The sequence below is a fragment of the Oncorhynchus tshawytscha genome, linkage group LG24, assembly GCF_018296145.1.
Source record: "Oncorhynchus tshawytscha isolate Ot180627B linkage group LG24, Otsh_v2.0, whole genome shotgun sequence".
Classification (NCBI taxonomy): Eukaryota; Metazoa; Chordata; class Actinopteri; order Salmoniformes; family Salmonidae; genus Oncorhynchus; species Oncorhynchus tshawytscha.
In genome coordinates, this window is record NC_056452.1 from 27,577,843 (window position 1) to 27,603,632 (window position 25,790).

General features: G+C 44.0%; 1 protein-coding gene across 1 annotated transcript in view; it reads left to right on the plus strand.

Annotated features, from left to right (window-relative positions):
- si:ch211-130h14.4 overlaps positions 1 to 25,589 on the plus strand; it is a 45,879-nt gene extending 20,290 nt beyond the window's left edge. Inside the window, exons 5-14 of the mRNA XM_042305615.1 lie at positions 9,749 to 9,829; positions 11,935 to 12,085; positions 13,490 to 13,608; positions 16,120 to 16,359; positions 17,450 to 17,521; positions 19,729 to 19,832; positions 23,286 to 23,355; positions 24,510 to 24,691; positions 24,793 to 24,865; positions 25,019 to 25,589. Coding sequence (XP_042161549.1) covers positions 9,749 to 9,829; positions 11,935 to 12,085; positions 13,490 to 13,608; positions 16,120 to 16,359; positions 17,450 to 17,521; positions 19,729 to 19,832; positions 23,286 to 23,355; positions 24,510 to 24,691; positions 24,793 to 24,865; positions 25,019 to 25,075 — 1,149 coding nt within the window. The 3' untranslated portion in view covers positions 25,076 to 25,589. The remainder of the gene's footprint in view (positions 1 to 9,748; positions 9,830 to 11,934; positions 12,086 to 13,489; positions 13,609 to 16,119; positions 16,360 to 17,449; positions 17,522 to 19,728; positions 19,833 to 23,285; positions 23,356 to 24,509; positions 24,692 to 24,792; positions 24,866 to 25,018) is intronic.
- The last annotated feature ends 201 nt before the right edge of the window (positions 25,590 to 25,790 follow it).

Sequence of the window (25,790 nt, forward strand, 5' to 3'; positions counted from 1 at the left end):
TCAGGGTACCAAGGCCATCTGTCAGGGTACCAAGGCCATCTGTCAGGGTACCGAGGCCATCTGTCAGGGTACTAAGGCCATCTGTCAGGGTAATTTCGCCATCTGTCAGGGCACCAAAGCCATCTGTCAGGGTACTAAGGCCATCTGTCAGCGTACTAAGGCCATCTGTCAGGGTAATACGGCCATCTGTTAGAGTACTAAGGCCATCTGTCAGGGTAATAAGGCCATCTGTCAGGGCACCAAAGCCATCTGTCAGGGTAATAAGGCCATCTGTCAGGGCACCAAAGCCATCTGTCAGGGTAATAAGGCCATCTGTCAGGGTACTAAGGACATCTGTCAGGGTAATAAGGCCATCTGTCAGGGTACTAAGGACATCTGTCAGGGTACTAAGGCCATCTGTCAGGGTACTAAGGCCATCTGTCAGGGTACTAAGGCCATCTGTCAGGGTATCTACGCTCATTGGCTACAGCCTCTCATGTCTACACCAATACTGACCTAAGGGAGGCGCCAGAAAATGTAGGCAAATTGTAATGGGACTTTTAATTACATAAGCCTATATACACTGAGTGAACAAAACATTAAGAACACCTTCCTAATATTGAGTTGCAAACCCCTTATTGCCCTCAGAACAGCCTCAATTACGTCGGGACATGGACTCTACAAGGGTGGTGAAAGGTGTTCAACAGGGATGCTGGCCCATGTTGACTCCAATGCTTCCCACAGTTGTGTCAAGTTTGCTGGGTGACCATTCTTGATACACAAGGAAAAATGTTGAGCATGACAAACCCAGCAGCCTTGCAGTTTTTGACACAAAACGATGCGTCTGGCACCTACTACCACACTTTGTTCAAAGACACTTCAATATTTTGTCTTGTCCATTCACCCTCTGAATGGGACACATACACAATCCCTGTCTCAACTGTCTCAAGACTTAAAAATCCTTCTTTAACCACCTGTCTCCTCCCCTTCATCTACACTGATTGAAGTGGATTTAACAGGTGACATCAATAAGGGATCATATCTTTCACCTGGATTCACCTGGTCAGTCTATGTCATGGAAAGAGCAGGTGTTCCTAATGTTTATACACTCAGTGTAGACCAAAAGCCAGTCATGTTCGACAAATATAATGTAGGGTAGGTCGTCATTGTAAATAAGAATTTGTTCTTAACTGACTTGACAAGGTAAATAAAGGTTAAAATTAAATATATATATAAAAAAAATGTTTTTAAAATAGGGTCATTGACATCTAAAAACCTGATTCTGTGGATTCGAGGTTCAGTCAGATTCCCTGTTTCAAATGAGTCTATAAGCCAAAATCCGACCATATCCGACTATGTTGAGGGGATTACTTTTTCATCACTTCCTCATATGCCATTGAAACCAGCATTTCTCTCATGTTTTAGTGTGTTTCAACTTTCTTTCTTTGTCCAGTAGCCAAAGCCACAATAGTCACATTAGCATCTTATGCTAGTTGTTGAATCTTTTGATCTTATTTCTTTCTAAATTTCTAAAGGATATTTTCATCTCACATGAAAACGCTCTTTTCATCTCTGTCACATGATACCGTTTGCAGGTGTAGTGAGCTTTTGAGAAAGATATTTTCAGCTAATTGCATTTTGGAACATTCGCGGGTATAGCCTACTGCCATGTGTGCATTGCTGCGCTTATAATATGAATAAATAATAGTTTATCAACATTTTAGGCCATCTGTACCAAGGCCATCTGTCAGGGCACCAAGGCCATCTGTACTAAGGCCATCTGTACCAAGGCCATCTCTCAGGGCACCAAGGCCATCTGTACTAAGGCCATCTGTACTAAGGCCATCTGTCAGGGCACCAAGACCATCTGCACCAAGGCCATCTGTACTAAGGCCATCTGTCAGGGCACCAAGGCCATCTGTACCAAGGCCATCTGTCAGGGCACCAAGGCCATCTGTACTAAGGCCATCTCTCAGGGCACCAAGGCCATCTGTACTAAGGCCATCTGTCAGTGTACGAAGGCCATCTGTCAGGGTACCAAGGCCATCTGTCAGGGTACCAAGGCCATCTGTCAGGGTACCAAGGCCATCTGTCAGGGTACCAAGGCCATCTGTCAGGGTACCAAGGCCATCTGTCAGGGTACCGAGGCCATCTGTCAATGTAATAAGGCCATTTGTCAGGGTAATAAGGCCATCTGTCAGGGTACTAAGGCCATCTGTCAGGGTAATAAGGCCATCTCTCAGGGCACCAAGGCCATCTGTACTAAGGCCATCTGTACCAAGGCCATCTGTCAGGGCACCAAGGCCATCTGTACTAAGGCCATCTGTACTAAGGCCATCTGTCAGGGCACCAAGGCCATCTGTACTAAGGCCATCTGTACCAAGGCCATCTGTACCAAGGCCATCTGTCAGGGCACCAAGGCCATCTGTACTAAGGCCATCTGTACTAAGGCCATCTGTCAGGGCACCAAGGCCATCTGTACTAATGCCATCTGTACCAAGGCCATCTGTCAGGGCACCAAGACCATCTGTACTAAGGCCATCTGCACCAAGGCCATCTGTCAGGGCACCAAGGCCATCTGTACTAAGGCCATCTGTACCAAGGCCATCTGTCAGGGCACCAAGGCCATCTGCACCAAGGCCATCTGTACTAAGGCCATCTGTACTAAGGCCATCTGTCAGGGCACCAAGGCCATCTGTACTAAGGCCATCTGTCAGGGCACCAAGGCCATCTGTACCAAGGCCATCTGTCAGGGCACCAAGGCCATCTGTACTAAGGCCACCTGTACCAAGGCCATCTGTCAGGGCACCAAGGCCACCTGTCAGGGTAATAAGGACATCTGTCAATGTACCAAGGATATCTGTCAGGGTACTAAGGCCATCTTTCAGGGTATTAAGGCCATCTGTCAGGGCACCAAGGCCATCTGTACTAAGGCCATCTGTACCAAGGCCATCTGTCAGGGCACCAAGGCCATCTGTACTAAGGCCATCTGTACTAAGGCCATCTGTCAGGGCACCAAGGCCATCTGTACTAAGGCCATCTGTCAGGGCACCAAGGCCATCTGTACTACGGCCATCTGTCAGGGCACCAAGGCCATCTGTACTAAGGCCATCTGTCAGGGCACCAAGGCCATCTGTACTAAGGCCATCTGTACCAAGGCCATCTGTCAGGGCACCAAGGCCATCTGTACTAAGGCCATCTGTACTAAGGCCATCTGTCAGGGCACCAAGGCCATCTGTACTAAGGCCATCTGTCAGGGCACCAAGGCCATCTGTACTACGGCCATCTGTCAGGGCACCAAGGCCATCTGTACTAAGGCCATCTGTCAGGGCACCAAGGCCATCTGTACTAAGGCCATCTGTACCAAGGCCATCTGTCAGGGCACCAAGGCCATCTGTACTAAGGCCATCTGTACCAAGGCCATCTGTCAGGGCACCAAGGCCATCTGCACCAAGGCCATCTGTCAGGGCACCAAGGCCATATGTACTAAGGCCATCTGTACCAAGGCCATCTCTCAGGGCACCAAGGCCATCTGTACTAAGGCCATCTGTCAGGGTACGAAGGACATCTGTCAGGGTACCAAGGCCATCTGTCAGGGTACCGAGGCCATCTGTCAGGGTACCAAGGCCATCTGTCAGGGTACCAAGGCCATCTGTCAGGGTACCAAGGCCATCTGTCAGGGTACCAAGGCCATCTGTCAGGGTACCGAGGCCATCTGTCAGGGTACTAAGGCCATCTGTCAGGGTAATTTCGCCATCTGTCAGGGCACCAAAGCCATCTGTCAGGGTACTAAGGCCATCTGTCAGGGTACTAAGGCCATCTGTCAGGGTAATACGGCCATCTGTTAGAGTACTAAGGCCATCTGTCAGGGTAATAAGGCCATCTGTCAGGGCACCAAAGCCATCTGTCAGGGTAATAAGGCCATCTGTCAGGGCACCAAAGCCATCTGTCAGGGTAATAAGGCCATCTGTCAGGGTACTAAGGACATCTGTCAGGGTAATAAGGCCATCTGTCAGGGTACTAAGGACATCTGTCAGGGTACTAAGGCCATCTGTCAGGGTACTAAGGCCATCTGTCAGGGTACTAAGGCCATCTGTCAGGGTATCTACGCTCATTGGCTACAGCCTCTCATGTCTACACCAATACTGACCTAAGGGAGGCGCCAGAAAATGTAGGCAAATTGTAATGGGACTTTTAATTACATAAGCCTATATACACTGAGTGAACAAAACATTAAGAACACCTTCCTAATATTGAGTTGCAAACCCCTTATTGCCCTCAGAACAGCCTCAATTACGTCGGGACATGGACTCTACAAGGGTGGTGAAAGGTGTTCAACAGGGATGCTGGCCCATGTTGACTCCAATGCTTCCCACAGTTGTGTCAAGTTTGCTGGGTGACCATTCTTGATACACAAGGAAAAATGTTGAGCATGACAAACCCAGCAGCCTTGCAGTTTTTGACACAAAACGATGCGTCTGGCACCTACTACCACACTTTGTTCAAAGACACTTCAATATTTTGTCTTGTCCATTCACCCTCTGAATGGGACACATACACAATCCCTGTCTCAACTGTCTCAAGACTTAAAAATCCTTCTTTAACCACCTGTCTCCTCCCCTTCATCTACACTGATTGAAGTGGATTTAACAGGTGACATCAATAAGGGATTATATATTTCACCTGGATTCACCTGGTCCGTCTATGTCATGGAAAGAGCAGGTGTTCCTAATGTTTTATACACTCAGTGTAGACCAAAAGCCAGTCATGTTCGACAAATATAATGTAGGGTAGGTCGTCATTGTAAATAAGAATTTGTTCTTAACTGACTTGACAAGGTAAATAAAGGTTAAAATTAAATATATATATAAAAAAAATGTTTTTAAAATAGGGTCATTGACATCTAAAAACCTGATTCTGTGGATTCGAGGTTCATTCAGATTCCCTGTTTCAAATGAGTCTATAGCCAAAATCCGACCATATCCGACTATGTTGAGGGAATTACTTTTTCATCACTTCCTCATATGCCATTGAAACCAGCATTTCTCTCATGTTTTAGTGTGTTTCAACTTTCTTTCTTTGTCCAGTAGCCAAAGCCACAATAGTCACATTAGCATCTTATGCTAGTTGTTGAATCTTTTGATCTTATTTCTTTCTAAATTTCTAAAGGATATTTTCATCTCACATGAAAACGCTCTTTTCATCTCTGTCACATGATACCGTTTGCAGGTGTAGTGAGCTTTTGAGAAAGATATTTTCAGCTAATTGCATTTTGGAACATTCGCGGGTATAGCCTACTGCCATGTGTGCATTGCTGCGCTTATAATATGAATAAATAATAGTTTATCAACATTTTAAGTTAAACATTCTGATCTGTTGCATCAGATTCATTGTTTTTTCAAGTTTTTTGATTTGATTGTATGAATTTTGGGATCTATCATCCCACAACTGTTCCAGAGTCTGTTTGGAATATTTATTTATCGGAGAGAACAACAATCTGACCAGTAGAATAGGTAAACGTATCCACTATGAGGGGATAGTAGATTGACACAGTCTAGTGATTTTGCTGTTTGTTACTGGTCTTGTTGGCTGAGGGAAAGTAAACGTAGACTAACATATTCAAAGTGTGCCTCGGAATTCAAAGTGTGCCTCGGAATTCAAAGTGTGCCTCGGAATTCAAAGTGTGCCTCGGAATTCAAAATGTGCCTCGGAATTCAAAGTGTGCCTCGGAATTCAAAAGTGTGCCTCGGAATTCAAAAGTGTGCCTCGGAATTCAAAAGTGTGCCTCGGAATTCAAAAGTGTGCCTCGGAATTCCACAAGGGAAGCACGCTGTTGATTCCCCTATGTGTCTGTCTTCATTACTTGTTGACCTACTTCGGAGCTGCAAGGCCTGTGAGAAGGACCCGATTACGTGACGGGTATTGGCTAATAATAATTTAGATTTCCGAGAGAGCCATGTGAGTGAGAGGTGCTTCGAAGAACGACGATTTTGCAGCCGCGAGAAGGTTCCATGTTTCATGAGCTCACAGACATTTTCCATATGCACAAAAAAAGCTTATTTCTCTCCAATTTTGTGCACAAATTTGTTTACATCACTGTTGGTGAACATTTCTCCTTTGCCAAGATAATCCATCCACCTGACAAGTGTGGCATATCAAGAAGCTGATTAAACAGCATGATTATTACACAGTTGCACCTTGTGCTGGGGACAATAAAAGGCCACCTTTTGCCACACAACACAATGCAATAGACAGCTCAAGTTTTGAGTCAGTATGCGATTGGAATGCTGATTGCAGGAATGTCCACCAGAGCTGTTGCCAGAGAACTGTATGTTAATTTATCTACCATAAGCCATCTCCAACATTGTATAGACAATTTGGATTTGCACAACCTGAGAATTTCTGCATAAACTGTCAGAAACCGTATCAGGGAAGCTCATCTGGGTGCTCGTCGTCCTCAACGGGGTCTTGACTTGACTGCAGTTCGGCGTCGTAACTGACTTATGTGGGCAAATGCTCACCTTCGATGGCCACTGGCACACTGTAGAAGTGTGTTCTTCACGGATCAATCCCAGTTTCAACTGTACCGGTCAGATGGTAGACAGAGTGTATGGCATCGTGTGGGCGAGCGGTTTGCTGATGTCAACGTTGTGAACAGAGTGCCCCATGGTGGCGGTGAGGTTATGGTACGGGCAGGCATAAGCTACGGACAACGAACACAATTGCATTTTATCGATGGCAATTTGAATACACAGAGATACTGTGATGAGATCCTGAGGCCCTTTGTGGTGCCATTCATCTGTCTTCATCACCTCATGTTTCAGCATGATAATGCACGGTCCCATGTCGCAAGGATCTGTACACAATTCCTGGAAACTGGAATGTCCCAGTTCTTCCATGGCCTCCATACTCACCAGACATGTCACCCATTGAGCATGTTTGGGATGCTCTGGATCGGCATGTACGGCAGCGTGTTCCAGTTCCTGCCAATATCCAACAACTTACCACAGCCATTGAAGAGAATTGGGACAACATTCCACAGGCCACAATCAACAGCCTGATCAACTCTATGTGAAGGAGAAGTGTCTTTCTGCATGAGGCAGATGGTCACACCAGATACTGACCGTTTCTTTTATCCACACCCCTACCTACACACCACCCCTACTTACACCTATCTGGGACTAACACATTCATATCTGTATTCCCGGTCATGTGAAATCCATAGATTAGGGCCAAATTCATCTATTTCAATTGACTAATTTCCTTATATGAACTGTAAATCTTTGAAATTGTTGCATGTCGCGTTTATATTTTTGTTCAGTGCATATTCTGTCCAATCCACAAAGCATGGATTTGGGGGGCTATGGCAACACAAGGGGGCAGCCAGGAAATTCAAGGCCTGGTAGTTACCTTTCAATCTACCCAAAGACCCTTAGGCTATCATTATCATTACTACAGAAAGTGGTAGCCATATCCAGTGGCTTGCGAAAGTATTCACCCCCCTTAGCATTTTTCCTATTTTGTTGCCTTACAACCTGGAGTTAAAATGTATTTTGGGGGGGTTGTATCATTTGATTTAAACAACATGCCTACCACTTTGAAGAAAAACTGAAAAAACAGAATTTGAGCGTGCATAACTATTCACCCCCCAAAGTCAATACTTTGTAGAGCCACCTTTTGCAGCCATTACAGCTGCAAGTCTCTTGGGGAATGTCTCTATAAGCTTGGCACATCTAGCCACTGGGATTTTTGCCCATTATTCAAGGTAAAACTGCTCCAGCTCCTTCAAGTTGGATGGGTTCCTGCTGGTGTACAGCAATCTTTAAGTCATACCACAGATTCTCAATTGGATTGAAGTCTGGGCTTTGACAAGGCCATTCCAAGACATTTAAATGTTTCTCCTTAAACCACTCAATTGTTGCTTTAGCAGTATGCTTAGGGTCATTGTCCTGCTGGAAGGTGAACCTCCGTCCCAGTCTCAAATCTCTGAAAGACTAAAACTGGTTTCCCTCAAGAATTTCCCTGTATTTAGTGCCATCCATCATTCCTTCAATTTTGACCAGTTTCCCAGTCCCTGCCGATGAAAAACATCCCCACAGCATGATGCTGCCACCACCATGCTTCACTGTGGGATGGTAATCTGGGGGTGATGAGAGGTGTTGGGTTTGCGCCAGACATAGCATTTTCCTTGATGGCCAAAAAGCTCAAATTTAGTCTGACCAGAGCACTTTCTTTCATATGTTTAGGGAGTCTCCCACATACCTTTTGGCAAACACCAAACATGTTTGCTTATTCTTTTCTTTAAGCAAGAGCTTTTTTCTGGCCACTCTTCCGTAAAGCCCAGCTCTGTGGAGTGACCGGCTTAAAGTGGTCCTATGGACAGATACTCAATCTCCGCTGTGGAGCTTTGCAGCTGGCTTCATTTAACTAATTATGTGACTTCTGGAGGTAATTGGTTGCACCATATCTTATTAAGGGGCTTCATAGCAAAGGAGGTGAATACATATGCAAAGGAGGTGAATACATATGCAAAAGAGGTAAATACATATGCAAAGGAGGTGAATACATATGCAAAGGAGGTGAATACATATGCAAAGGGAGTGAATACATATGCAAAGGAGGTAAATACATATGCAAAGGAGGTGAATACATATGCAAAGGAGGTGAATACATATGCAAAGGAGGTGAATACATATGCAAAGGGAGTGAATACATATGCAAAGGGTTGAATGCATATGCAAAGGGGGTGAATACATATGCAAAGGAGGTAAATACATATGCAAAGGGAGTGAATACTAATGCAAAGGGGTGAATACATATGCAAAGGAGGTGAATACATATGCAAAGGAGGTGAATACATATGCAAAGGAGGTGAATACATATGCAAAGGAGGTGAATACATATGCAAAGGAGGTGAATACATATGCAAAGGAGGTGAATAAATATGCAAATGAGGTGAATACATATGGAAAGGAGGTGACTACATATGCAAAGGAGGTGAATAAATATGCAAAGGAGGTGAATACATATGCAAAGGAGGTGACTACATATGCAAAGTAGGTGAATAAATATGCAAAGGAGGTGAATAAATATGCACGCACCACGTTTCTGTTTTTTTATTTATTATAATTTTTTCAAAACAAGTAATTTTTTTCATTTCACTTCACCAGTTTAGACTATTTTGTGTCTGTCCGTTACATGAGATCCAAATAGAAAATCTATTTAAATTACAGGTTGTAATGCAACAAAATAGGAAAAACGCCAAGGGGGATGAATACTTTTGCAAGGCACTGTACTGTTGGCCTTATGCGCATCAATCACACACATAGATTTCCCTTCAGACTTCAGAAAGGTGGTTTATTTTTGGTCAATAGCACATTACTGTTTGAATAAATCATGATAATAAAAAAAGAAATTATGAACCAAAATCTAACGTGACCAGTTAAAAAGAAATTCACTGGCACCCTTGACAATAAAAAATATGGGATGCGCTGCCAAGTCAAACGGTCGCAAATGCAACTCTTTTGGTTGCGGTATCGAACCCTGCATCCTGTAGGTTAACTCCAACCCTGTTCCTGGAGAGTCACCCTCCTGTAGGTTTTAACTCTGAAGTTTAATATTTCCAGTTACGAAAAATGTATGAACTCCTATAAAAATGTCCATTAATGATAAACCACATAATAATTCACATTTCCTTTTGCTGCAGGATCATTTTCTTTCTCAAGAAAACTGGTTCAAATTAAGGTCCTACATCTGTATATTTTCTCAGAAACTGAGGAAGCTGGCCTGTTCTACTCTCTCCCATGACAACACATACCTGAGGTCTCTTCCTCAAACCAGCTACTACCTGGTAAGACTCACACATACAGTATGATGCCTGTGATGATCATTAGTTATTAAATAATAAGACTAGTTAAAAAAAAAGTTAAATAATGTAATGTTTATAAGATATTGATGCTCTTTGGCAGTTTATATAGCTAGCATAGAGTACTAGCTGAATTGCTTAGCGTAGCCCTCCAACCCAATGCCATCACATTGTCCCAATTCTCTACCTCTACCTCTATCACTTCTGTATCTCTTCTCTATCTTTATCTCTAGCTATCTATTCTATATCTCCATCTCTATCGCTTCTCTATCTCTATCTCTATCTTTTCTCTATTTCTATCTCTTCTCAATCTCTATCTCTTCTATATCTCTCTCTTCTATATCTCTATCTCTTCTATATCTCTATCTCTTCTATATCTCTATCTCTTCTATATCTCTACCTCTATCTCTTCTATATCACTATCTCTTCTCTATCTCTATCTATCTATCTCTATCTTTTCTCTATTTCTATCTCTTCTCAATCTCTATCTCTTCTATATCTCTACCTCTATCTCTTCTATATCACCATCTCTTCTCTATCTACATATTATATATCTCTTCTCTATCTCTCTCTTCTCTATCTATGTCTTCTCTATCTTTTCTCTGTTTCTATCATTTCTCTATCTCTAATCAATGTCTATCTCTTCTCTGTCTCTACCTCTATATTTATCTATTCTATATCACTCTCTTCTCTATCTCCTTGCTATCTACATATCTTCTCTATCTCATCTCTATCTCTTCGCTATCTACCTATTCTATATCTCTTCTCCATCTCAAATCAAATCAAATCAAATCTCTATCTATATCTCTATCTCTATCTTTATCTATAGCTCTTCTCTATCTCTATCGCTATCTTTATCTCTGTATTGATTTATATCTCTATCTCTTCTCTATCCCTATCTCCATCTCATCTCTACCTCTATCGCTTTTCTATCTCTTCTCTGTCTCATCTCTACCTCTATCTCTATCTCTATATCTTCTCTATCTCTCCTATTTCTCTATCTTTTCTCTGTTTCTATCATTTCTCTATCTCTAATCAATGTCTATCTCTTCTCTGTCTCTACCTCTATATTTATCTATTCTATATCACTCTCTTCTCTATCTCCTTGCTATCTACATATCTTCTCTCTCATCTCTATCTCTTCGCTATCTACCTATTCTATATCTCTTCTCCATCTCAAATCAAATCAAATCAAATCTCTATCTATATCTCTATCTTTATCTATAGCTCTTCTCTATCTCTATCGCTATCTTTATCTCTGTATTGATTTATATCTCTATCTCTTCTCTATCCCTATCTCCATCTCATCTCTACCTCTATCGCTTTTCTATCTCTTCTCTGTCTCATCTCTACCTCTATCTCTATCTCTATATCTTCTCTATCTCTCCTATTTCTCCTCTCTATCGCTATCACTTATCTATATATATATATCTATATATATATATATATATATCTATATATATATATATATATATATATATATATATATATATATATATATATATATATATATATATATATATATATATATCTTTATCTCTATCTCTTCTCAATCAATTCAATTCAAATCAAGGGTCTTTATTGACATGGGAAACATATGTTAACATTGCCAAAGCAAGTGGAGTAGATAATGTACAAAAGTGAAATAAACAATAAAAGGTACAGTAAACATTACACTCACAGAAGTTCCAAAGAATAAAAACATTACAAATGTCATATTATGTATATATACAGTGTTGTAACAATGTGCAAATGGTTAATGTACATTATGTCTGTCTTCTCTATCTCTATCGCTACCTCTATCTATATCTCTTCTCTATCACTTCCCTATCTCTTCTCTTTATCTATCTCTCTTCTCTATCTCTACCTCTTTATCTTTATCTTCTCTATCTCTCTTTTTCTATATTTTCTCTTCTTTATCTATCTATCTATCTATCTATCTATCTATCTATCTATCTATCTATATCTATCTATCTATCTATCTATCTATCTATCTATCTATCTATCTATCTATCTATCTCTCTCTCTCTTTCTATCTATCTCTCTCTTTTCTATCTCTGTCTCTTCTATATCTCTATCTCCACTCTGAGATCTTGGGCCTTCAGAACCAGTTGTCTCGGCATGGTTGTCTGAAGACCCTCCAGGACCAAGAGGACTTCTGTTTTATGGTTAACCACCACCACCACCACAACCGTGGTCCAGTCCAGCTGCAGAGGACACAACAGGAGATCAGGAAGAGGAGTTGAGTTCTCATCTTGTTATCTTCGTTGTCAACATGGTAACGGGAAAGTGGTTTGTTTCTCGAAAAGCTTGGGCAATGGATGAAAGATTATCTTGTGTGCTATTAGTCAAAAGTAGTGTATGATATAGGGAATAGGTTGCCATAGGGCTCTGGTCAAAAGTAGTACACTATATAGGGCAGTGGTTCCCAAACTTTTTATTGTCCCGTACCCCTTCAAACATTCAACCTCCACCTGTGTACCCCCTCTAGCACCAGGGTCAGCTGTACCCCCTCTAGCACCAGGGTCAGCTGTACCCCCTCTAGCACCAGGGTCAGCTGTACCCCCTCTAGCACCAGGGTCAGCTGTACCCCCTCTGGCACCAGGGTCAGCTGTACCCCCTCTAGCACCAGGGTCAGCTGTACCCCCTCTGGCACCAGGGTCAGCACACTCTCAAATGTTGTTTTTTGCCATCATGTTAAGCCTGCCACACACACACACACACTATACGATACATTTATTAAACATAAGAATGAGTGTGAGTTTGTCACAACGCGGCTTGTGGGAAGTGACATAGAGCTCTTAAAGGACCAGGGCACAAATAATAATAACCAGTCATTTTGCTCTTTATTTTACCATCTTACATATTAAACCTTATTTGTTCATCTAAAATAGTGAATAACTCACCACAGGTTAATGAGAAGGGTGTGCTTGAAAGGATGCACATAACTCTGCAATGTTGGGTTGTATTGGAGAGAGACTCAGTCTTAAATCATTTCCCACACACAGTCTGTGCCTGTATTTAGTTTTCATGCTAGTGAGGGCCGAGAATCCTCTCTCACATAGGTACGTGGTTGCAATGGGCATCAGTGTTTTAACAGCGCGGTTTAACAAGGCAGGATACTCTGAGCGCAGCCCTATCCAGAAATGACGCTCACTTGTTCAGATATCGGTAAGTGGACTGGAGGCAGGGTATGAAAGGGATAACGAATCCAGTTGTTTGAGTCATCCGTTTCGGGAAAGTACCTGCGTAATTGCTCACCCAGGTCACTCAGGTGCTTCTCTTTTGTCCGTAAGCTTGAGTTCATTTGCACACAAAAAAAATCATACAATGATGGAAAGACCTGTGTGTTGTCCTTAATACAGACAGTGAAGAGCTCCAACTTATTAATCATAGCCTCCATTTGAGTGTGGGCCTTACTAAATGGACTGTTTGAAAATGTGAAGAAACATTATTATAAAAAAAAAGAAAAGTGAATCACATTTTTATTTGGTGTACCCCCGACGGCATTGTGCGTACCCCAGTTTGGGAACACCTGATATAGGGAATAAGGTGCCATAGGGTTCTGGTTTAAAGTAGTGCACTATATAGGGAATAGGGTGACATTTGAGACTGCGATCTTGATGTGCTATATGGTCTTGACAGTGATTGGCAGCCGCTCCGCACCGGATGTGATGTCAGCGGGATGGGGTTGGAGCCAGCAGGAGATGTCAGGACAGACCTCTAGAATTCACGTCACCACGGAGACGAGACACCTGGACCGGGTGAGTCATCGCTGCTCAATTAAGTCGACCTGAATGTCCCCAAACTCAATTCTGTTTTCAATTCAGGATGTCCTCATGAAGACAAGGCTGGGCAGGAGATGTGAGGCGTACAGAGAATTTAAACATCCTATTTACAGGGCCAATGGTAACTACTTCTCAACTTCTAAAGATATAATCAACCGTGGACGAATGATGGTAAACCTAGCTTCGCGTTGAAATAATGGTGTCCTTTGGGCTATTCAGAAGTCAATGTAGTCTTCATAATACCCAACCTCACTCTGAATTTACTGTCACATCCAGTGTTTTTTAAGAAGAGTTCCTTTCAACTGTTCAATGTTATTTAGTCTACGCCAATTAGTTTGGAAGCTGATCAACATTTAAACATGTAGATGTGATAGCTTAGCTGAAATGAACACAGCCCCTTTACAAAGCTGAGCAGGGTACATAGAGGTAGGAATCTGGATGGTAAACTCATTGTCACTGAAGTGCATTACCCCTCATATACAAGTAGGTGTCACTGTTAAGGCATGGACTGTGGCTTAACATTTTGTTTCAATATAGCTCTTATACCTTTTTCAATATCAGATTTGAACTAGTATTTGAACCCAGGCCTGTAGAGCTCTGGTGTAGCCTACCCAGCACATCAGGATGCTGGGCCCACCCAGGACATCAGGATGCTGGGCCCACCCAGGACATCAGGATGCTGGGCCCACCCAGGACATCAGGATGCTGGGCCCACCCAGGACATCAGGATGCTGGGCCCACCCAGGACATCAGGATGCTGGGCCCACCCAGGACATCAGGATGCTGGGCCCACCCAGGACACCAGGATGCTGGGCCCACCCAGGACACCAGGATGCTGGGCCCACCCAGGACACCAGGATGCTGGGCCCACCCAGGAAATCAGGATGCTGGGCCCACCCAGGACATCAGGATGCTGGGCCCACCCAGGACATCAGGATGCTGGGCCCACCCAGGACATCAGGATGCTGGGCCCACCCAGGACATCAGGATGCTGGGCCCACCCAGGACATCAGGATGCTGGGCCCACCCAGGACATCAGGATGCTGGGCCCCCCCACACACACACACACACACGGGCACAGAGCCTTCTTTGCCAGGACGGCATTCCCCACATCCCCAAGAAATACCCACCTCCCTTCCCCTCCCCGTCTCTCAAAAATAAAGCAATGAGAGCCGAAGTGCCTTGCTCGTTTACTTTTAATATAAAACCATCTGTTTAGTAATTTATGTGTATGATTTATTATTCTATTTAAGTTTCCCCCGTTTTTTATGGACCTCTAGTTGTGATCTCATCACAGTGTTGAATTTCACAGCTGTCTGTGTATGATCCGTATGGAGTATTAGATATGTCAGTACTGTAGATAACATACAGAGGTATTTTGACCTCACTAAATGGAAAACGTAAATAAGGCAAAGACTCCTTCTCAGCAGAGAGAATCTTAGTCAATGTCAGGATTTACGGTTATGAGGTATGTGCTATGTGTCGACTCACTGGAAATGAACTTTTGATGTTAAGTCATAAACGTCTCATTTACTTGAGTACCTGACTCGTGCGGTACTTTTTATGCGGTACTCGTGAGTACCTGACTCATTTACTTGAGGACCTGACTCGTGCGGTACTTTTTATGCGGTACTCGTGAGTACCTGACTCGTGCGGTACTTTTTATGCGGTCCGCGTGAGTACCTGACTCATTTACTTGAGTACCTGACTCGTGCACAAATGTGATTTGGTGATGTGGTTCTGGAATTCTCTGATTCAGAGGGGTTTGGTTTAAATGCGGAAGACACATTTCAGTTGAAGGCATTCAGTTGTACAACTGACTAGGTATCCCCCCTTTCTGATCACTTCTATCCTCTCTCTGTTCTCTCTCTCATTCTCCAAACCCTACCCTGCTCCTCTCTCCTCTGTGAGTAAACCCTACCCTGCTCCTCTCTCCTCTGTGAGTAAAACCCACCCTGCTCCTCTCTCCTCTGTGAGTAAACCCCACCCTGCTCCTCTCTTCTCTAGCTCCTCTGTGGTGCCAGTTATCAACCACCAGACAAAGTGTGTCTTCACCCCAGAGATCAGTGTTATCGGGTGTGAGTGTCGTCGCCACGAGGGTACCCTTGAGAAGTAGCACATCATTAGGAATATATTAACAATGCGACACGTACTGTGCGGCTCACACACACGTTGAATAGAGATGTGATGGCCAGGGAGGATGAGGGGTATCAGTACGGTGATGTGTTACCCGACCGAGAGGCCTGCCAACTGGGCAGCACAGGGAGGAGGTTGGGCCCCCCTGGAGAGGACCTTACCAGTTAGGGTGTGAGGTTCTGGTCATACTAATCTTGAAACCCAAAACCAAGTGTTGTGTGCCCTAGCTAGCTTGAATCAAATCGAGTAGCTAGTTTGCGCCATTTCATTCTGTGGGGGTGGGGAGTGTTCAAACCTGAGCTAACTGACTGTGAGGCCTATCTCAGTGTGTAATATGATGTTTCCTCACAGATTGTCCATTCAGAGACAGGGAGAGGGCTTATGCCGGGAGAGAGACTTCCAGAAAGAGGGGCTGGGGAGAGACTTCCAGAAAGAGGAGCTGGAGAGAGACTTCCAGAAAGAGGGGCTGGAGAGAGACTTCCAGAGAGAGGGGCTGGAGAGAGACTTCCAGAAAGAGGGGCTGGGAAGAACTCTGCAGCCTTCCTCCTCTCACAGCAGGAACAGGACTACACTGAGCAAATGTTTCCCAAGGTACGTGTCAAACCACACACACTTAATGGGGCACTGAGAGGCAAACACACATGCAGGAGGGATAGTGTCATCCCAATCAGGATCATGGCCCAAACAACCAGGATGGGGCATATAGTGTGAGGGATAGTGCTGCCGCAGGCTTACAGGTGGTATGTGTGTGAGAGGACAGGAACGTGAGGGATGGGTTTGAGAGGACAGGAACGTGAGGGATGGGTGTGAGCGGACAGGAACGTGAGGGATGGGGTGTGAGAGGACAGGAACGTGAGGGATGGGGTGTGAGAGGACAGGAACGTGAGGGATGGGGTGTGAGAGGACAGGAACGTGAGGGATGGGGTGTGAGAGGACAGGACAGTGAGGGATGGGGTGGGAGAGGACAGGACAGTGAGGGATGGGGTGGGAGAGGACAGGACAGTGAGGGATGGGGTGGCTGAGGACAGGAACGTGAGGGATGGGTGTGAGAGGACAGGACAGTGAGGGATGGGTGTGAGAGGACAGGAACGTGAGGGATGGGGTGGGAGAGGACAGGACAGTGAGGGATGGGTGTGAGAGGAGGAGAGGAAAGTGAGGGATGGGTGTGAGAGGAGGAGAGGAAAGTGAGGGATGGCGTATGAGAAGAGAGGAAAGTGAGGGATGGCGTATGAGAAGAGAGGACAGTGAGGGATGGGTGTGAGAGGACAGTGAGGGATGGGTGTGAGAGGACAGGACAGTGAGGGATGGGTGTGAGAGGACAGGACAGTGAGGGATGGGTGTGAGAGGACAGGACAGTGAGGGATGGGTGTGAGAGGACAGGACAGTGAGGGATGGGTGTGAGAGGACAGGACAGTGAGGGATGGGTGTGTGAGGACAGGACAGTGAGGGATGGGTGTGTGAGGACAGGACAGTGAGGGATGGGTGTAAGAGGAGGAGAGGAAAGTGAGAGCCACATGGGACACAGGGGACTGTGGGAAGTGTCCTCTGCCCTCATGACAACTCTGGCACTCGGTGACACTCTGGTTTCCTCTTCTCAAACCACAGGAGACTTATTTGATTAAATCAATATAAATGAATAAAACGGTTCATGTTTTGACTTGAATGTCATGTATACTTACAGATGAAGGTTCCCAAGTTTGCAACCCTTCAGCCTAGTTTTCTGAAGAACTTGAAGACGGTGATGCCAACAGTGGTATGTTAACCCTAACCCCGTGGTATGTTAACCCTAACCCCGTGGTATGTTAACCCTAACCCCGTGGTATGTTAACCCTAACCCCGTGGTATGTTAACCCTAACCCCGTGGTATGTTAACCCTAACCCCGTGGTATGTTAACCCTAACCCCGTGGTATGTTAACCCTAACCCCGTGGTATGTTAACCCTAACCCCGTGGTATGTTAACCCTAACTCTGTGGTATGTTAACCCTAACTCTGTGGTATGTTAACCCTAACCCTGTGGTATGTTAACCCTAACCCTGTGGTATGTTAACCCTAACCCTGTGGTATGTTAACCCTAACTCTGTGGTATGTTAACCCTAACCCTGTGGTATGTTAGCTGTTCCATAACTGTTTGTGTCCAGTGAGATGTCATGCATCATATACACTGAGTTTACAAAACATTAAGAACACCGTCCTAATAATGACTTGAACCCCCCCCTCCCCCCTCCCATATAACATCAATAAGGGATCATATCTTTCACCTGGATTCACCTGGTCAGTCTATGTCATGGAAAGAGCAGGTGTTCTTAATGTTTTGTACACTCAGTGTTTATTGTATCATATGCAGTACCAGTCAAAAGGTTGGACACACCTACTCATTCCAGGGTTTTTCTTTATTTTTGCTATTTTCTACGTTGTAGAATAGTAGTGACGACTATCAAAACAATTAAATAACGCATATGAAAAAAAGTGTTAAACAAATAAAAATATATTTTATTTTTGAGATTCTTCAAAGTAGCCACCCTTTGCCTTGATGACAGCTTTGCACACGCTTGGCATTCTCTCAACCAGTTTCACGAGGTAGTCACCTGGAATGCATTTCAATTAACAGGTGTTCCTTGTTAAAAGTGAATTTGTTGAATTTCTTTCCATCTTAATGCATTTGAGACAATCAGTTGTGACAAGGTAGGTGTGGTATACAGAAGACAGCCCTATTTGGTAAAAGACCAAGTCCATATTATGGCAAGAACAGCTCAAATAAGCAAAGAGAAACAACAGTCCATCACTACTTTTAGACATGAAGGTCAGTCAATACGGAAAATGTCAAGTACTTTGAAAGCTTCTTCAACTGCAGTTGAAAAAACCATCAAGCGCTATGATAAAACTGGCTCTCACGAGGACCACCACAGGAAAGGAAGACCCAGAGTTACCTCTGCTGCAGAGGATAAGTTCATTAGAGCTGGCAGCCTCAGAAATTGCAGCCCTAATAAATGCTTCACAGAGTTCAAGTAACAGACACATCAACTATTCAAACACATCAACATCAACTATTCAGAGGAGACTGCGTGAATCAGGCCTTCATGGTCGAATTGCCTGCAAGTAAACCACTACTAAAGAACACCAATAAGAAGAGACTTGCTTGGGCCAAGACATTAGACTGGTGGAAATCTGTCCTTTGATCTGATGAGTCCAAATTTGAGACGCATAGTAGGTGAACGGATGATCTCCACATGTGTGGTTCCCACCATGAAGCATGGAGGTGAAGGTGTGATGGTGTGGGGGTGCTTTATTGGTGACACTGTCAGTGATTTATTAAAAATTCAAGGCACACTTAACCAGCATGGCTACCACAGCATTCTGCGGCGATAAACCATTCCATCTGGTATGCGCTTAGTGGGACTATCATTTGTTTTTCAACAAGACAATGACCCAACACACCTCAAGGTTGTGTAAGGGCTATTTGAACAAGAAGGAGAGTGATTGAGTGCTGCATCAGATGACCTGGCCTCCACAATGACTCGATCTCAATTCAATTGAGATGATTTGGGATGAGTTGGATCACAGAGTGAAGGAAAAGCAGCCAACAAGTGCTCAGCATATGTGGGAACTCCTTCAAGACTGTTGGAAAAGCATTCCAGGTGAAGCAGGTTGAGAGAATGCCAAGAGTGTGCAAAGCTGTCATCAAGGCAAAGGGTGGCTACTTTGAAGAATCTAAAATATATTTTGATTTGTTTAGCACATTTTTGGTTACTACATGATTTCATGTGTAATGTCATAGTTTTGATGTCTTCACTATTATTCTGAAATGTAGAAAATAGTAAAAAATAAAGAAAAACCCTTGAATGAGTAGGTGTGTCCAAACTTTTGACTGGTACTGTATATTTCAATATACCTGTATATGTTCATGTGTTGTACATGTATCATATATATTTAATTGTATCATATATCCTTATTGAGAGCAGGGAGTTGAGGAGATACCCGAGAAGAGTAAGAGAGCAGAGATGACTGTGAGGATGCTGAGACACATGCACAGCCAGTCCCTTACCAACATGGCTGTCTCTCAGAGGTTAGTATGGCCTAGTTGGCTAACACGCCCTATCGCTCACCAACACGGTGGTCTCTCATTTGTTGGTTTGACCAAGCTGACACACCCTGTCCCTTACCAACATGGCTGTCTCTCAGAGGTTAGTATGGCCTAGTTGGCTAACACGCCCTATCGCTCACCAACACGGTGGTCTCTCATTTGTTGGTTTGACCAAGCTGACACACCCTGTCCCTTACCAACATGGCTGTCTCTGAGGTTAGTATGGCCTAGTTGGCTAACACGCCCTATCGCTCACCAACACGGTGGTCTCTCATTTGTTGGTTTGACCAAGCTGACACACCCTGTCCCTTACCAACATGGCTGTCTCTCAGAGGTTAGTATGGCCTAGTTGGCTAACACGCCCTATCGCTCACCAACACGGTGGTCTCTCATTTGTTGGTTTGACCAAGCTAACACACCCTGTCCCTTACCAACATGGCTGTCTCTCAGAGGTTGATACGACCTAGCTAACAAATCATGTCCCTTATCAACATGGCTTTCTTTCAGAGGTTGGTATGACCTAGCTAACAAACCCTGTCCCTTATCAGCATAGCTGTCTCTCCGAAGTGTGTATGGCCTAGCTAGCTAACACTCTGTCCCTTATCAACATTGATGTCTCTCAGAGGTTAGGATGACCTAGCTAGCTAACATATCCTGTACCTTACCAACATGGCTGTCTCTCAGAGGTTGGTACAGCCTAGCTGGCCTTGTCCCTTACTGAAATGGCTGTCTCTTAAAAGTTTGATTGGCGTAGCTGGCTAACACTAAGTCCCTTACCAACATGGCTGTCTCTGAGGTTGGTATGGCCTAGCTAGCTAACACAGTCTGTTCCTTACCGATATGCCTGTCTCTTAGAGGTTAATATGACCTAGATAACAAACACTGTCCCTTACCAACATGGCAGTCTCTCAGTGGTTGGTATGACGTAGCTAACAAACCCTGTCCCTTACCAACATGGCAGTCTCTCAGTGGTTGGTATGACCTAGCTAACAAACCCTGTCCCTTACCAACATGGCAGTCTCTCAGTGGTTGGTATGACGTAGCTAACAAACCCTGTCCCTTACCAACATGGCAGTCTCTCAGTGGTTGGTATGACGTAGCTAACAAACCCTGTCCCTTACCAACATGGCAGTCTCTCAGTGGTTGGTATGACGTAGCTAACAAACCCTGTCCCTTACCAACATGGCAGTTTCTCAGTGGTTGGTATGACGTAGCTAACAAACCATGTCCCTTACCAACATGGCAGTTTCTCAGTGGTTGGTATGACGTAGCTAACAAACCATGTCCCTTACCAACATGGCAGTCTCTCAGTGGTTGGTATGACGTAGCTAACAAACCATGTCCCTTACCAACATGGCAGTCTCTCAGTGGTTGGTATGACGTAGCTAACAAACCATGTCCCTTACCAACATGGCTCTCTCTCGGAGGTTGGTATGACCTAGCTAACAAACCCTGTCCCTTACCAACATGGCTCTCTCTCGGAGGTTGGTATGACCTAGCTAACAAACCCTGTCCCTTACCAACATGGCAGTCTCTCAGTGGTTGGTATGACGTAGCTAACAAACCCTGTCCCTTACCAACATGGCAGTTTCTCAGTGGTTGGTATGACGTAGCTAACAAACCATGTCCCTTACCAACATGGCAGTTTCTCAGTGGTTGGTATGACGTAGCTAACAAACCATGTCCCTTACCAACATGGCAGTCTCTCAGTGGTTGGTATGACGTAGCTAACAAACCATGTCCCTTACCAACATGGCAGTCTCTCAGTGGTTGGTATGACATAGCTAACAAACCATGTCCCTTACCAACATGGCTCTCTCTCGGAGGTTGGTATGACGTAGCTAACAAACCCTGTCCCTTACCAACATGGCAGTGTCTCAGTGGTTGGTATGACCTAGCTAACAAACCCTGTCCCTTACCAACATGGCAGTCTCTCAGTGGTTGGTATGACGTAGCTAACAAACCCTGTCCCTTACCAACATGGCAGTTTCTCAGTGGTTGGTATGACGTAGCTAACAAACCATGTCCCTTACCAACATGGCAGTTTCTCAGTGGTTGGTATGACGTAGCTAACAAACCATGTCCCTTACCAACATGGCAGTCTCTCAGTGGTTGGTATGACGTAGCTAACAAACCATGTCCCTTACCAACATGGCAGTCTCTCAGTGGTTGGTATGACGTAGCTAACAAACCATGTCCCTTACCAACATGGCTCTCTCTCGGAGGTTGGTATGACGTAGCTAACAAACCCTGTCCCTTACCAACATGGCAGTGTCTCAGTGGTTGGTATGACCTAGCTAACAAACCCTGTCCCTTACCAACATGGCAGTCTCTCAGTGGTTGGTATGACGTAGCTAACAAACCCTGTCCCTTACCAACATGGCAGCAGTAACAAACCATGTCCCTTACCAACATGGCAGTCTCTCAGTGGTTGGTATGACGTAGCTAACAAACCATGTCCCTTACCAACATGGCAGTAACAAACCCTGTCTCAGTGGTTGGTATGACCTAGCTAACAAACCCTGTCCCTTACCAACATGGCAGTCTCTCAGTGGTTGGTATGACCTAGCTAACAAACCCTGTCCCTTACCAACATGGCAGTCTCTCAGTGGTTGGTATGACGTAGCTAACAAACCATGTCCCTTACCAACATGGCAGTTTCTCAGTGGTTGGTATGACGTAGCTAACAAACCATGGCCCTTACCAACATGGCAGTCTCTCAGTGGTTGGTATGACGTAGCTAACAAACCATGTCCCTTACCAACATGGCAGTCTCTCAGTGGTTGGTATGACGTAGCTAACAAACCATGTCCCTTACCAACATGGCAGTCTCTCAGTGGTTGGTATGACGTAGCTAACAAGCCATGTCCCTTACCAACATGGCAGTCTCTCAGAGGTTGGTATGACCTAGCTAACAAGCCATGTCCCTTACCAACATGGCAGTCTCTCAGAGGTTGGTATGACCTAGCTAACAAGCCATGTCCCTTACCAACATGGCAGTCTCTCAGAGGTTGGTATGTTGTTGTTTTTCTTCTTCTTCTGGTTCTTCTTCTTTCTCCTCCTCCACATTTTCCAGGGCCCCCCCCCACACATTCTGAAATTGCATTTTTGACCCCCAACCCCCAGTTTTATAATTGGAATGTGAAACAAACAAGGCAATGGTGTGCTTTAGGGCCATGTGGATGCCTCTGAGCAGTCAGGTAGGCTGTTAGTAGTGTTATAATATATATGTCCACTTCTAAAACCAAAGTTGCCCCCCCCCTGACATTTTCAATTATATAACATGTGAAAGTATAGCTTACAAAACAAAGCAATACTGACTTTTTAATGAGGTCTAAAAATCTTGAACTGAAACAGAAAATAAGGTATCTCAGTTTAAACTGAGTCTAGTTTGTTTGTCTCTGCTTGGGGTTAACTCTGACTGGGCTGGAGCAGACTGCTACTGGACAGAGACAGACACTCACTGTGCTGCTGCTGGGAACAGAAGACGAGTTTCCAAGATCTGGTGAGTTGCTAGATTGGATCCCCCGAGCTGACAAGGTACAAATCCGTCGTTCTGCCCCCTGAACAGGCAGTTAACCCACTGTTCCTAGGCCGTCATTGTAAATAAGAATTTGTTCTTAACTGACTTGCCTAGTTAAATAAAGGTAAAATAGGAAACAGGAAGCAAAATTCCAGAGCGGAGTTTTCCAAAATAGAGCAGGTTCCTAATTTCATCTGCCTTGGCTGATCTGCTCTTACATGCACGACCACCGCGTGTTGATTGCCAATTAGTGGAATGGGAACAGGTGTGTTGATTGCCAATTAGTGGAATGGGAACAGGTGTGTTGATTGCCAATTAGTGGAGTGGGACCAGGTGTGTTGATTGCCAATTAGTGGAGTGGGAACAGGTGTGTTGATTGCCAATTAGTGGAGTGGGAACAGGTGTGTTGATTGCCAATTAGTGGAATGGGAACAGGTGTGTTGATTGCCAATTAGTGGAATGGGAACAGGTGTGTTGATTGCCAATTAGTGGAGTGGGAACAGGTGTGGTGATTGACAATTAGTGGAGTGGGAACAGGTGTGTTGATTGACAATTAGTGGAGTGGGAACAGGTGTGTTGATTGACAATAGACAATAAGATTACAAGTCCTACCTACGACAACCACTGCATTTAAAAGCAAAGAGACAGTTTCTTTATTTGAGAGTTTGTTTCTTGCTTAAACAGAGAGAATTAAAAAAAAAAAAGGTTTCTATTCATTAAAAAAAATATAACATTTTTTGTTTTGTTTGCTTGTATAATGTACATATCAAATACATTGTGTGTTGCCTCAGACCCCAGTCCAAGATATGGTAACACAATCCCTCTCCACAACGCATCCAAGAGCCCTCCTCCACTATGGAGAACAGAATATCACACATTCACGTTATATCTGCTATTTCCAAGTTGTGTTCCTGAATCGTAAGCTGCCATAGCAACTGCTATTTGGGGAAACAGTTGTAGTATTACTTCATAGTCATTTGATTTGAGCATTTCTGCGAATGAACAGCATTTTTATACTTTGTATCATATTACATGTATTAATGAACCAAATAAAAAGATAATAGACTTCACCATTGACTTCAACAATTAACCTTCGAAATGTTTAATTGAATTTTCTCCTTGGCATCCTACCATAGACGCAGTATGTATTCCCGAGTGTTCACTCTAACGAAGAGAAGAAGAAGAGGTGTGCTGGGAACCTCCCTCCTCTCCCTCCTCCTCCGTCCTACCAGGAATGGACCAGGATCGAACCAGATGATTCAGAGGTCCCTAGCCTGGCCCTGGAAGGGCTTGGGCTGAGGACCATACCCTCTGCTGGGTAGGTAGTTTAGGCTACCTCCACTAATCTATCACAGGTCCCAGGTTTGCTGGTGCTGTCTTTCCATCTCATATGGTTATTGTCATGTTGTTCTTCTTCAGAAACACAGAAATATGTAGCAAGACTCCTGAGCCTTTATCCATAGAAGATGTGTGTCAACGCAACCCTTTGGGGGTAAGAGATTTCTCTTGACAGGCTATAGGGTTACTGCAGTTTGGAGAATGTATCAGAGTTTAACACATCAGTAACCTTAACCCTTAAAGCCTGCAGGTTATAATGCATCATAAAACATGTTTAACCAATGCATGTTCTATTTCTCTTGTTTAGGTGGTAAATTGTGGATGTAAGCTTTGGAGGAATTATGACGAGGAGACAGCCTATTGAGTATCTTCGTTTGATGTGAAGGCCACTAGGCTACACCAATCACCAATACCATGAATAAGATAAAAAGATTATGAGATTATGTATTATTTTGATACCAGTTCACTTAGAGACCAGTTCACTTAGAGACCAGTTCACTTAGAGACCAGTTCACTTAGAGACCAGTTCACTTAGAGACCAGTTCACTTAGAGACCAGTTCACTCTGGATTCCTATTGTGTTTGTCTTCGACTATATCAACAACAAAACGATATAGATGGTAAAATTACAAATGTTTTTACAAATAAAATGTATTATTAGCAGTATGTGTTTTACTTATAGAATGTATCATCAACAATATGAGTAAAGAACTAAAGGCAAATAACGAATAGAAAAGCAATTCTTTAACTACCAATAATTTTTTAAGAGAAATATAACCTGTGTATTTAGAACGACACTTTCTACTCACTCGATTGATTCTGATTGTGAATGATTTAAGCTAATAATAAAACTTGCTAAGAAGTTGTTTTTTTGACGGACCTGTTGCTATGGTTATTGTTTAATCGTTAAGGCCTGGACTGCATTTCCTGTGTTTTGTCACCTACCTGACTACATCCCAGGACTCGAAAATAACATCTTTAATAATAGGGCTCACCTTTAATCATGGCCTTCATGGGAAATGGTTTGTAAATTATTTCAGTCAGGACTATTATTGACGAGGAAAAGCAGAAAAATGTTTT